The following is a 13,985-nucleotide window of genomic DNA, read 5'->3' on the forward strand; positions in this document are numbered from 1 at the left end:
TAAAACAGTTCATTACCCCGCTTTGCATTTATTTCTGTATACCTGAATTATAATAAATAAAGACAACTGAGCTGGATGAAAATATATCTTCTTTTATTTTAATGGATACACCACAGTGATTACAACTCCTATAACCAGTAGGATCAGTTGAGGGGACTCCCATACTCTGTTACAATGGAATGTAGAACATGTGATAAATCTTTAACAGTATCTTTTTTCACCTCTACAAGAGTCTAATACAGTATATTAGCTTTTTTGCCTTCATTAGTCTCCAGGATTTCCAATACATTATTTTACACACACACACACACTCACTTACCCAGGCTTACCCTGGGCAATCACACCCAGGCTTTCAACAAATTTCTCCCACTAAACACAACAGAAACACACACACACATGATTTTCTGTAGCCATTGAAGATAAAATCCCAGACCGCAGACATTATTGACCCTGCTCTCCGATAATTTCCCCATTGACTTGATCAGCTCCCTGGTTAAAGGAGTACTCAGCTTTGTGGTGCATGATGAGCTTGTTGTTGACGAAGTAGAAACTGTCCGAGCGTGTTTCAAAGGGGTTGTCAATCATCTCTTCGACTGACCAGGGTAAAAGAGACACAAGGAATGTGTTGAAACACTAGTGCAACTGGGACATGTGTGAGTGTGTGTGAGAGGGAGAGAGAAAGAGAAAGAGAGAGACAGCTATGTTTATCTGTCCACATGTCCCTATGGAGATAAAAACCTGTAAAAGTGAAAGTCTAATCACATTATGAAAAGGGTTACTGTCAGGATTAAGGGTTAATGTTAGGGTTAGGTTTAGAATTACAGTCAGTTTAGGCATGACATACTAAAGTTGAGGGTTAAGGTTGTTAGACAGTGAATATTAGGATTAGGGTTTGGTTTAAAACACAGGTGTGTGTGTGTGTGTGTGTGTGCGTGTGTGTGTGTATTTGAGTGTGTTAAAGGGTAATTCCATTTATCTTCAACGTGGGCCTTATTTTCCTAGTTTTTGCCAGCGTGATGATGATTGTGTTGAAAATTTCATCACTGCGTTCATCTGTCCAGGTCGTTAGGAGTGCTGCTGTCCCAACACACACACACACACACACACACACACACACAGGGCCACTCCTCCAACAGTTGAATCCAAAAAGACCTTTCAACACATTGACACTCACACTGCAATGGGACCTTCCTACATCCAATGCAGGAACTAGAGTAACTAGGTTGTGTTTTAATTTTTTGGACTTAATTGTTGGAAATTACCGCTTTGGCCCTGTGTATGTGTGTTGGGACATCAGCGCTCCCAGCGACCTGGATGTATGAACGCACTACAACGAAGCAAGTGATGAAATTTTCAACACAATCAATCGTCATGATTAGAAAAACAAGGAAAATAAGGCCCGGGTTAAACATAACCAGAATTATCCTTTAATCATGTTAATCCCACCTGTTTCCGGTTCCAGGTCGGGTAAGCAGTAGATGTGCTCACAGGTGTTCCTGCTGTATGGAATGCAGAACCCGATCTCAAAGTCAAAGGTTTTGAGAAGGAGGCTTCTGAAGAAATGCCTCTCGATCAGGCGAAAGCGGCTCACTGCCTTGCTGCCCACTGTAAACTCCAACCTGGGAGACAGGGTGCTGAACAGCTGAAACTTGCACTTGTAAGAAAACAATGGTATTTATTTGATATATGTGAGCTTACTAAGACCATCAGACATAACATGAGCCATTTAGTGGATGTGGTATATCAGTGGGATATACTGCCACCAGTTACTTATCAATAGTAAAAGCACAAATACCATGGTAAGATAGTACCATAATTACGTTTCCTAATTAAGTAAATGATTGAAGTATTCCCTAAATTCGTTTTAATTTCAAAAGGAAAAATATGTTTTTCAAGTTATTTTTATGAACTGATCATGTTTTGTATGCTCACGCAGTAAGAAGTAGTATAATTGTTTTGAAATGTAGGCCTAGTGAAGAAAGTAGTCTAATGATTATGTTTACATCTGCTCTATTCTTATTTATAATTATCTTCCATTTTCTCTTTCATGTATCCTTTTAAATTTTTGTCTTTCTCTGCTACACTTGTATTACCAAAAACATCCATGGGTGCAAAGGTGCTACTGTTTAATGAGACTCCTGAATGAGAGAAGTGGAAAAAGAAAAAGTAGGAGTAGTATTATTCGAGCTCTTACAATTTGCATTGGATTCTGATGATTTTCAACATACATACACACACACACACCAACAACAGCAGTGCATTTTACAGAATAAAAGATCAATATGTGTGGGATTGACTTACGTAGCCCCTATTTCTCTGAGGGACAGGAATGCAGGGGAGAAGCGATACTGGATGAATCTGCTTGTATCAACGTCCGTGACATCTGTAATGTCTGGAGAGAGAGAGAGAGAGAGAGAGAGAGAGGGAGAGAGAGAGAGTTGGAGAAGGAGAGGAACACTGTGATGTTTTGCTTTCTGGTCTATCCAAAATGGCATTAAATCACACTACAACTAGAATGTGATTTCACATAACATCCTTTTTAATCTCTTTATTGATTGGCTGTTAGTTTTAGTTTTTTGTTTTGTTTTGTTTTTTAAACTCAATTCATGATCTAAGCTCTGATCGAAACCGTTCCCATTCCCCTCACTATATAGTTCACTATGGTAGAAAGTTGTGTTATCTTTTGCTATATGACTGGAAATTGGAGGAAATCGATAATAACTTACAGATCATAAATCACAGCTTTTGCACACACACTGTGTGTATGAGACCCAAGATGGAGATCTATGGAAGTGGTCATTCAACCCTCTCAACCATCGCACCATGTATTACTGTAATCACATTACTTTTTCCTGTAATAGAGTAAAGTAAGGCATTACTGTTCCAATTTCAGTAATCACATTACAGTTACTGATCTTACAGAAAGGTTGTTACTTGCGTTTTATTCATTAGTCTCTTTAACCTCTTTATTATCTATTGAAAGATTTCCTTTGTCTTATCCTGCCTTCAAGTCATGTTGGAATTATGAGTAGTGCGCACATGAAGGAGCCGCCAAAGTGGTAAATATGAATCAGAAAGTCAGAATTTAATGCTGTCTTATTATCTTTATTAAAAGTAAGCCTAGCACAATTGTTTTAGGTTGTAATGCAAATGTAATGTAATGAGTAGTGTAACTAATTACTTTTCTCAGGGAGTAATAAGTAAAGTAATTGCTTTTAAGAAAAGTAACTAGTAATGTGTAACTTAGTTTTTTCCAGTAACGACCCTGGCAATGGTAAACAATAGAAGACTGGTTGTACTCAGCAGCTCCCAGTGGAGCACACACACACACACACACACACACACTAACACACGCAGCAGTACCTGTTGGACAGTGTTTCTTGATATCGAGGATAACTGCTCCACTTCCCAGGTCCCTGATCTTGAAGCGTGAGAAGTTGATGTTGTAGATGTTTTCTTCTGGTGAACACAGGTACTCTGCTAGACATCCAACCAATACAGCATAAATTTAACTTTGTTTTTTTTCAATAGTCTTTTATGACATTCTGCTTTACCTGACAGTGTATCGTAGAGAGAAACAGGAAAAATGTGAGAGTGGATGACATGCAACCAAGGCTTGAATTTTATCTAGTTGTTTTATCTTGTTGATTTTTATCTAGTGCATAGTATGCATGTTAGCCCACTGATGGAATACTTTATTTTCATGTCATTCCCAAATATCTTATGTTCAAACAACAACTTCAAATTTCAACGTCCCTTGTACAATAGAAATGTACCTCTCACTTCACTCTCTTCACCTTGTCATACAAAATGTACAAATTGTTGTTAACTTTAATAAGGGCAATACTACATTTCATTAAGATGACACATCACAGATTCTCTCTACCCCAGAAGCGCCTACATAACAGCCTATTTCAATATGGTGGGATAATATAGATTGACCTAAATTGAGCATACAGTGATCTTTTCCTCTTGGGCAGATTATGTAGGACAGAGTTTTCAGTAAAATATTCATGCTCACAAAAGGTATGTAACTCTGGTTTTGCTCCACATTTCTGTAGCCCATATTTCTTTTACTTTCAGAAAGGCTAGTTCTTTTACAGTGTGAATATCAACTTTTGCCTTACTCTTGAAAAGATCCTCGCAACCCAATACTACAAACATATGTCATATGTCATATTTCCCTTGGCCTGAGCCCCTTTGTTTGTATATCCCATTCAAATATACTTTTAGTCAACCTACTTCCCTCCATATCCAACAATTTATTCCATAGCTGTGCAATACAAGCCCTCCATCTCTCCTCATCCCATATCTCCAGCAATTGTATTAACTACCTGACACTTCTAGACAAAGCACAGCACCCTGAAGTTTCTTGATGTAGATTCTATATAGCCTGCTTTGTTCACTCTAACCATAAAATAAGTTGCAAAACATAGACAGCTTCTAAATGCATTTACTGTATACACATGTACACACACAAACAGTATTGCTTCCCTCCTCACAGTTCCATATTTCTATCTTCCTTATGGTTCAAATGATAACAGATCTGTGCCAGTGGCATGAACTTGACTCACCTTTAGTGTAACCGTTCAGCCTCAGGACATATTGTGGGGTCACTGGATCACCAGGTTTCCATTCAGCCACCACCTGCTCCTCCTCTGGCGCCACAGATGCCGCCTCCCCTGAAATGAACCCGTTCCAATCCTCTATGCCTCCATCGACCACCATCTCCCCCTGTTCCATGGCCTCCTCCTCCTCCCCTCCCTCTCCCTGCTCTCCTTCGTTTTCTTCATGTAGTGTCTGGCCCGCCTCCACTTTACTCCCTAGCATGGTTTTTCTCTCCCTCTCCATTTGGCATGCCAACTCCTTTTTCTATCTGGAAATATCCTCTGGTCAAATTCAGGCCTAATTTGTCATAAGGGTCTTTTCGCAAAGCGTAGCAATTGCAGTTGGACAGGATATTATCCACGCATCAGCTCACACAACTCAGGGTGTTGGTGGCTAAACAGATTATGTCAATCTGGATTTGGCAATCTGAGTCAATCCCTAATTAAATCTGGACACGCAGGCTATGGCCTCACTAGAGGGCCAAAATACTGTGGGCACAAAAGTCTGCAAAGCAAAAGCGTAATATACCATTGTTGAATGTATACTACATTTTGTAGAATGTGCTATAAGAGCATTGATGTGAGTGAGACAAAAAGTGGAATATAAAATAGCAAGCCTTCAAAAGAACAAACTTTATATTTTCACCTAACTTTATAATTCAGCAATATGGGTTGTTTAAAAATCTCACTTTGAGTTTACTAACACAATTAGATGTCCTTCTTCATATGTCAAGAGCATTTATAGCAGGGGAGGAAAGTAGTAGTCAGAAGTAGAACAGAGCTTCTATGAAAACCAATGTCAGGCTTGCGTTCTCTTCAAATCTCTGACATGCAAGATGATTCAAGAAAAGAGGAAGTTGTCTCATGACTTAGCTGGAGGCCGTTGAGAAGGCAGCCCACACCCTGCCTCAACCAATCGACTTCCACCGCAATATCACGCTGCCACGGGAGTCAAACTTCCTGCTTTCTCACTGCAGTCGAGAGAAGTGTGATTGGATGTTTGCGATATCAAATGAGCCATCAGCAAGCAGGCATCACCCTGGGCATGAAAGAGGAAATCCTGTGTAAAAGGGAAGAAAAAGCAGTGCGATGCAAAGACTTATATGACATATGAGGTATGTGGGCTTTTTGTTTTAGTTCAGTGCCATTTCTTTGGTAATTGTGTTGTATTGTGTTGAGTTTTCCTCTAACAACATAATCTTTCAAAGAGGAGTGCGATAGGACGATGTCATTTTTAATACGTGACATGAATGTCTGTCTCTCTCTTCCTGTCTTTAACTTTCTTTGTGTGTCCGACAGATGTTGTCAAGAACTCTTATTCCCCTGCTACTCAACCTTGCTCACCTCCTCGCAAAACCTGTCACTGATTCCACCACTGAGGCTCTTTGGAACCAGAGAGAGACCACAACTTCCAAGTCCAACACTAATGCTGAGCCGCTGTCGTCGTCACTCCTAGCAACTGCCAATGGCACATTCAAGAAACAAGGGACACTAACTACCAGTTCAGCAGCTTTCCACAACAGCAAACAACCAGGAAGAGACAGTGATGTCAGTCAAACAACTGCAGAGCAGTTGTCAATTGTCCAAACACAGTTGGATGATACAAGCCAGTTAAATGTAGTAAATAATGGAGATGTAAGTACACAAGCAAACACCAACAAAATAAGCACCACACCACTCTATCTTGATTTTGGCCCTATCCAAGGAAACAATCAGACATCCTTAAATAAAAACAAGACTCTTAACATCACACAAGGCTGCAACCCCACATCTCCAAAGTGTAAAGAAGGAGATTGGAGATCTTTGTCTCATCAGTCCTCTAGACTGGTTTGTTTCATCACTTTGTGGCTTCTGGGAGTGACCGCTTCTGTCTTCCTGGGTCTGACCATCTGTCTGTGGGTGCGACTGTCCGTCCAGCAAGGGAGGACGGTGAGCGCGGGGCAGCGAGGGACAGCGAGAGGAATAGACTTGAAGAACCTATGGGTGGCCCACAGATCCACCCCAGAAGAGAGGGTGGAGTTCTGGTATACCAGTGGCATGACGATAAGACACGACAACGTAGGAGGGAGGGAGGAGAAAAAGACAAAGCACAAGAGTGAAAGAAGGAGGGAGGGCAGGAGAGAGGAAGAAAAACTGTGGACTCAGCCCAAGGTGACTTTGAAAGACATAACAGAGTTTTGGTACTCACATGAGAGACTGAAACCAGAGGACCCCACAAACCAAACATGATAACCCAGGAAAACTTTGCAGAGGAGTAATTCATTAAAACAACAATATATTGCAACTGATGCCTGCTTTTGTATTGTAGTTATGAAAAAAATAAAAAATAAAAAATAAAAATGTAATCTGTGTTGTTTGAGTTTCTATTAAATAGTGATATAAAAACATTCTGTGACGTTTACTACTCGATATTCAAAATGTGCTAGACAGTTCAAGAATGTGATTTACAAACACTGGCATGTTCTTAAGTCTGACAGATCCACTTCTAATGTGTTTTCAAATCCTCCATTGATAGTGTTTTCCCGTGGTTCAAATCTTAAAGATAGACTTGTCAACTCTGATTTGCCCCCTGTTGTTGAATCCAAATGTAGACTGCCGCCACTTCCTTATGGTAATTATAAATGCAATGCCTGCGCACAATGCAACGGTACTTATAAATGCCATCATTTTAAACATCCTCATTCCGGTAAGAAGATACAAATCAAAGGAATTATCTCATGTTCCATTAGGGGTGTCATCTATTTGATTACATGTCCCTGTGGTAAAGCCTATGTAGGAAAAACAAAACGGGAATTGAAAGCATGTATAGCTGAACACCGCAGCACAATCAGATGTAAGAATATGACCTATCCTGTTGCTGCTCAATTTGTTCAAGCTAATCATCCTGTTTCTTCTCTCCGCTACATAGGAATTGAAAAGGTCACGTTGCCCAGATGAGGGGGCAACTTGGATACTCTACTATTGAGGCGAGAGGCAGCTTGGATCCACCACCTCAAGACCCTTGCCCCTCTCGGCCTCAATGTAGACTTTGACCTCAAACCTTTTTTGTAAAGTTGTAAATATATTTTGCGTGTTTTTGTATTGAAAACATTGTCCACTATTGTTTTTACACAATAAAGAATTCTGCATCGGAGCTATGGGAGTGCGGCTATAACTTTTTACTTTGAATAATGCCAGGTGACCATGAAACAGTGGACTCTTTTGCAGCTATGGATATTTTATGTTTATAGTTGAGTTTAGATTATTTATATATAAATATGCATTGTGCAAGGGCAAGATGCTCCATGAGTGATTTTTTTTTTTTTTTTTTCCAATGTGAAGGATGCAGGTACGTTGACAATGACATTAGATATTTGAGGGAAAAACAAAACAAAAATAATAATAATAATAATAATAATAATAATAATAATAATAATATATTAAATCATATAAAATATATAAAATACATTCATATATATGTGTGTTTTTTCTTTTTCATACACATACATACATACATACATACATCCCTAACTCCCCTCCCTTCCCTCTCCTCATAGCACCAATTCCCAAAGATTGATGTGATTGAATGATTCAGATTTTTGAAATATTATTTCTCAACAGTGTAGAAAAGAGGATGTCTCATATTGTGGTCTAGTTATCAAGCTTGGTAGAAGTAGGACTGCTCTTGTATAGCATCAACATTTATTTGGTGCAAGCCTTCTAAAGCTACTACATGTTGACTTGAGTAAAGAATGTTTTTGTACACCTTGCATTACTGGGTGGGGGAAGTAAATGGCTTACATTCTCCCATCTCCCCTCTCTTGACTACTGTTGAGGTGCCTTTGAGCAAGGTGCTTAACCAACAATTGCTTCAGCAGAGCTTCCTGCTTCCTGGAGGCCAACAGTACAAGACTGTGATTGTACTGCACGGCTCCCAGGTAGTAATGTTGCTATCACAGCAAATTTCCCCTAAAAACATCTACCTATGAAGAGCACTATAAAAAGAGATAAATAAATAATGTGGGTTTTTTTTTTTACTTTACACTTACTCTCTTATAGGTTAGAAGTATGAGTTGAATATGTACGGTACATAAAAACAACTCAATGTGCTGCAATATGAGCTTAAGACCAGTCGTGTTAAATTATTACAGCATCTCCATCTGCTGCACTGTTGTCTATATTAAATTGTGACAGTGTTTGGCGAACTACCTTACTGTACTTCAGTGAACCCAAATCATGCAAACACACTCACACACAAGCATGAAAGTGCTTACCAATGTAAAAACATGTCAGGTTCCCTTTGCTTGAGAAAAATGAGAAGTTAATTCTACAAATAGGCAGGACAACAGATAGAAGACTAGGCTCAAAGCATCTAGGCAGCTCTCCAGCTCCACCTATCTCAGCACTTACCAGAACTGCTGTCAAAACTGTTGTCAGAACTGCACAAAGAGATGATAAGAGGGGAGGAAAGAGTGTGAGAAAGAAAAGAAAATAGGTTTGAACAGTAGAAAAAGAGGAAAGGCGTTTTGTATGTGTATTAGTCCTCGGTGATGTGACCTGGGTCTTAAAAGTCACCAAACCACACGTACAGTAGGTAAGTAAACTTTACTTTTTCTTTGCTTTTTTCTCAACCATTTTTCTTCTCAACCATTGCTGTTTTATTTATAGGATGAAAACAAAACACTGTTGTCTGTATTTGTCTTTGATGATACAAATGCAGAAAAGGGGTTGAAAGTTATTTTATGTTGTCACACATAGAAAAAAGTTTATATTCATATTGCTAATCGTTACATATTGTGAGGTAGCAGACAAGAATTGGTTACTTCCTCAAATTTAGGAAAGTGAACAAAACAATGAGCAACAGGTAGTTTTAGTTAGAAGCCACTTTTAGTTAGAAACTATCTCTAGTATCATTCAGTCTGTTACTTTCTCTGTCTGCAGACCACAAGCTGGTAGTTGCATCGATGCTGCAATTTCTCATGCAACTCTTGAAAAAGCCAACAGAAAACAAGAGCAAAGGCGGAAAGAGGAAACAAAGGGCTGTGTCTTTCCTGCATAGCACACCACAGCGAATGGTTAAAGACACTGAAAGAGCACAGTAAACACTCAACTCTTAAGTCACCCTTTGCCTTTAACCATCAAGAAGACTAGAAGACTTCAAGGAGAGAACAGACTAAGAGATGAAGTGACTCTGTGCTGGGCTGCACAAGTTTCTGCTCTAACCCACCAAGAGTTCTCTGAAAAAAAGTCACCCTATCCGATAAGTAAACCAAACTCTGATTCCTTATAGAATCATGTCACCACCAAATTTGGCTCCAAGTGGGTCTACTCTCTGCACTCTGCTTCTATCCCTCACTCTACCCCTTATTCAAAGCCTGGACTTATCCTCATCTGGTTATTTCCCTACATCTGCCATATCCGAGGACGTACCTAAGGAAACCACCTTACCTACCTACATTGAGATAGTGAGCTCACCTGATCATCACATTGAGGTAACACATGCACCTATCATGGATGCCATTATCACAGTCCTACCTGCAACAACTAGAGTACCAACTTCTGTGACTGAAGCTGCCAATATTGCAGAACCAACTTCGGGTGCAATGATTCTTTTTTCTTCAGCGTCTACCCACAATAGATTAATTGTGGAAACCGTGCTTACTGAAACTACTACAGCAGCAATGCCCATGTTGGAAGCTGCAGCAACTTCATCAGTTAGTGAATCTGCTGCTTCAGAAGCCTCCCCTCATGCCACAGAGGGCACTCTGTCCCTTACTACCACCACTCATGGTCTGGATCCCACAGTCGATGTGTTGACCAAAGCCACCACCGCATTGCCACCCACTACTAATAAATCCCTTACCTCAGCAGTCCTGCCAAGCATTGGTCATTCCACCAAAGCTGGCACTGCAGACTCTCCCACAACAAAGCCATCCTCTTTAGCCCTTACCAATTCACCTATCTCCCCTCTGGTCTATGGCATTCCCCATCGCCTTTCTGCCCAGCCAACACTCACTGCTACTACCGCCATCCCCTATACCTCTGGGTTAACACTGGCTCCAGTCCTCATAACGGACCAAGTTAAGCCCAGTTTGTTCTGGATCATAACTGTTATTTTCCTGGCTGGTGTGGTATGTGTTGGCGGAGTCCTCTGCATCTGCCTGCTCATGAAATGGAGGAGGCAGAGCCAGGTTAAGCACTTTGGCTCCAGCATACGGAGCAGCCATCGGCCCAAAGGGGTGGAGGATGATACCTGGGCAGGGCAGGTGAAACTGGTTGGGGCTGGAGGGTGGGAGGAGTGCAACGGAGGAGAGGGGGGAGTGAAGGAAGAGGAAGGGGAGAACGAAAGGGACGAAGTGGACCTAGTACTGAGCACATTCATCACCAATGAGACAGAGAGGGAAGGACCCAATGGAGGAGTGGGAGAGGTGGGGTCAAAGAAAGTGAAGGAATGGGTGGAGGCAACTCTGCTGTACATTGATGAGGACACAGAGGAGGAAACTCCTAAACCAGCCAATAAGACTAACACCGAAGGAGAGAAACAAGGGAATGAAAAGGAGTTGGGAGAGAAGGAAATAGGAGAGTGGAATGGACTAACCATGATGGATGAAGGGACAACATTCTGCTTAACAACAGCAGTTTGAAAATGGTTCACATACATTGATGGAGGAAATGATGACCATCTGTCATAGTTTCATTGATGAGTATCTTTTTTCATCAACTGGCAAGTGGATTAAGATTGTCATTGATCAGTCTAATGTCATAGCTGCCAAAGTAGTTTTGGGAATAGAAATGACTGACAAAATATTTTGTAGAACAAATAGAATTATTAACCATGGCCAATATTTACCAGTATTTGGCCAGTGGCTAGTTTTCAAGTCAAGCCCTCTTATACTGATGTGTAGGAAATGAGCCCTCATGGAGGCCTCCTTATTCAATAATGCACAAACACCTCTGGAATAACATTCCATATAAATTGTATTGTGTTGAAACATCATTTGAGCCTCCATTGTGGAGATCAGTTCCACTGGCCTTATTTCTAAGAGTTTTCAGTTTTTGTTTTAGCTCTTGAATAGTGATGGGATAAACAAGAGTACACTGTTAATCCTTTATGGTATTTTATGGTGTCTCTCCTGGTGTATCTCTCTCCCCTTGTGTGTGTGTCTCTCTCCCCTGGTGTCTCTCTCTCTCTCTCATCTGGCGTGTGTCTCTCTCTTCTGGTGTATGTCTCTCTCTTTCCTGGTGTGTTTACATTGAGAGGCTGACCAACGCTAGATGTTATTATTCTAGTGTGACAGTGCAAGATAGATAATGATGATGAGCCTACTGAACATTCTGAACGGAATGGGTTTTCTTCCCCAGGCTCAGAGTGATAGTAGAATCACAGTAGAATCAGTCTGGAAAGTGGATTTGGAACAGACAGGTGGCTAAGTTAGCTAACTATCATCAATAATCAATCTATTGTAATAACCAGGGACAGTCCTGACTAAGAGGACAGGGTTGCCAGGTCATGTTAAAATTTCCAGTGCAAAAATTTCCAGTGAAAAACCGTCCCATATAGGGTCTACTCCAAAACCAAATGGGCAGGAAACCGTGGACCTGAAGTAGGTGATAGTAGTATCTGCAATAAAAGTCTGTGTCAAAACACAAATAAATAAATAAATAAATTGATAAAAGTGTGTGTGTGTGTGTGTGTGTGGGGGGGGGGGGGATACATAATTTCAAAATGTGCGACAGGCGTGTGTCGACAGGCAAAAATGTTTGCACAACTCTGTGATCTCCTGTCTTTACCTTTCACACACACACAATGTAAATAGCACACTTTTTGGTGCAGTGAAAAAAACATGGGATCAACTTGGTATTCCCTGTTACAAGGCAGGCATTTTTGTGTACTTTTTTGGGTTATACTCACTGGATAGTCACAATAATAGTGCTCAGTGGCAAACTATTACTTCTTGTTTTTGATGAGACAATGTCAGTGACTACCTGAAATGAATTATTAGCATAATTGGGTACTGATTATAGTATTATTAGATTAGGATTAGGATTAGAAGTGAGTATTTCTCAGAAAAATTAACTTTGATATGATATATATAAAATTGATATTTCCGCCTATAATAAGGCCTTATATAAAAGGCTGCTGATTCACAATAGAACCATATTTTGACATTCTGTTTTTTTTGCACTAATTTGCCTATGTGGTGAATCACTTCAGTGATGAATTTAATGACTTTTGCAGTAAAAAGAAAAATTATGACCATCGATTTCATGAAGGGGACATGTCAAAGTTATGAAAAAACAAGGTCATGTTTTGTTCTACCCCGGGTAGGGGTAGAACAAAAACTAAGGCCCTTTTTGAGGGTTTGTTCCTGCACTATAAGGCCCGCCCATAGTGACGGGTCTGCATAAGGTATATACATAGATATATTATTGATAGCTAGCTAAAGATAAATTATAGGCCTATAGTGACTTGCTAGCTGGCACTTATTTGCCACTGTAACATTAGCTTCAACTCAAGCTAGATGCCTCATTTAAACTTCAAAGCTAGCTATCAATAGCTTACCAAAACCATCAAAGAAAATACTAGATTGATTATAAGCTAGCTAGAGAAAATAACACAGCGCTAGCTGGCAAATACTTTATTATTTGTTTTCTTAATTACAGTGTTGAGGCCAAGACAGCACAGCAGTTTCATTGTATACAGATTCTGCCTGGATGCTGCAGGATGCAATTTATCTAGCCCAGTAGGTGGCGCATGGCCTTTCTTGACTGCTGCATTACAGTAAGACACAGACCAATGTGGTAAACAGTGAGTCAGTGCATCAACCAAGCTGTTAGTGGCACCTGTGGTAGAGAAAACACACGTTTCCTTGTGAATTTAGCACAAAAATGAAGCATGGAATTGTCCCAATAAAATGCCCCTTCAGATGAAAAAAGTGAGGGTCTCATGTTCTACTAGGCTGCCCTACAGTAGAAAAAAACAAGCTTCATTTTTGCCCTAAGGTCGCACCAGATGGGCATTTGAGCCACTCAAGTGCACCTCTTGAGTGGCTCAAGAGGGGCACCCCCCCCTTTGCTTCACATCATCCCCTCTCTTTGCCCTGTCTTTCCTGTCAATCTCTACTGCCCTGTCAATAAAGGCGAAAATGCCAAAAATCTTAAAAACGGACCTACCCTGGTTAAATAAAGGTATATAGCTAAAAAAAGAAAAAGAAAAAAAAAGGGCGCTCCGGCACAGCAAAAAGGGCAGGGGCAGTCGCGCCCTCTAGCAGAGTTTCATGGTGTTGTGATTCTGTTCAGAAGTTACATGCCAATTTATGAGAAGCCACGCCCAACTCTGATCACCATCTGCTTACATCACACACAGCACCGGTAAAAGTCACATGAGTGGAAAATAAA

General features: G+C 40.4%; 3 protein-coding genes across 3 annotated transcripts; 2 read left to right on the top strand and 1 right to left on the bottom strand.

Moving 5' to 3' along the window:
* Positions 1 to 114: 114 nt before the first annotated feature.
* On the bottom strand, positions 115 to 4,830 carry unc119c (unc-119 lipid binding chaperone c). Its single transcript, XM_071519003.1, has 5 exons — positions 4,575 to 4,830; positions 3,364 to 3,477; positions 2,302 to 2,392; positions 1,447 to 1,619; positions 115 to 593 (listed from the first exon to the last, which is right to left on the bottom strand). The coding sequence occupies exons 1-5, from the start codon at positions 4,828 to 4,830 to the stop codon at positions 442 to 444; spliced, it is 786 nt and encodes a 261-aa protein (XP_071375104.1). The 3' UTR covers positions 115 to 441.
* Positions 4,831 to 5,588: 758 nt separating this feature from the next.
* Positions 5,589 to 6,896, top strand: LOC139643750 (uncharacterized). Its single transcript, XM_071519012.1, has 2 exons — positions 5,589 to 5,722; positions 5,907 to 6,896. The coding sequence occupies exons 1-2, from the start codon at positions 5,711 to 5,713 to the stop codon at positions 6,834 to 6,836; spliced, it is 942 nt and encodes a 313-aa protein (XP_071375113.1). The 5' UTR covers positions 5,589 to 5,710; the 3' UTR covers positions 6,837 to 6,896.
* A 2,142-nt stretch (positions 6,897 to 9,038) lies between these two features.
* On the top strand, positions 9,039 to 12,264 carry LOC139643747 (uncharacterized). Its single transcript, XM_071519007.1, has 2 exons — positions 9,039 to 9,180; positions 9,528 to 12,264. Exon 2 carries the CDS (start codon positions 9,881 to 9,883, stop codon positions 11,228 to 11,230), a length of 1,350 nt encoding a protein of 449 aa, XP_071375108.1. The 5' UTR covers positions 9,039 to 9,180; positions 9,528 to 9,880; the 3' UTR covers positions 11,231 to 12,264.
* The last annotated feature ends 1,721 nt before the right edge of the window (positions 12,265 to 13,985 follow it).

This window comes from Centroberyx affinis, unplaced genomic scaffold (genome assembly GCF_046629955.1).
Source record: "Centroberyx affinis isolate AG114_WGS23_722 - 3 ecotype Tasmania unplaced genomic scaffold, CSIRO-AGI_Caff_v1 ptg000647l_1, whole genome shotgun sequence".
In the NCBI taxonomy this organism is placed as follows: domain Eukaryota; kingdom Metazoa; phylum Chordata; class Actinopteri; order Beryciformes; family Berycidae; genus Centroberyx; species Centroberyx affinis.

Coding starts and splice junctions, on each gene's coding strand:
- LOC139643747 (XM_071519007.1), top strand. CDS start 9,881: ATGTCACCACCAAATTTGGCTCCAAGTGGGTCTACTCTCTGCACTCTG.
- unc119c (XM_071519003.1), bottom strand. CDS start 4,830: ATGCTAGGGAGTAAAGTGGAGGCGGGCCAGACACTACATGAAGAAAAC. Junction 2,393..3,363: donor CAAGAAACACTGTCCAACAG/GTACTGCTGCGT, acceptor CTCTCTCTCCAG/ACATTACAGATGTCACGGAC. Junction 594..1,446: donor CGACCTGGAACCGGAAACAG/GTGGGATTAACA, acceptor TACCCTGGTCAG/TCGAAGAGATGATTGACAAC.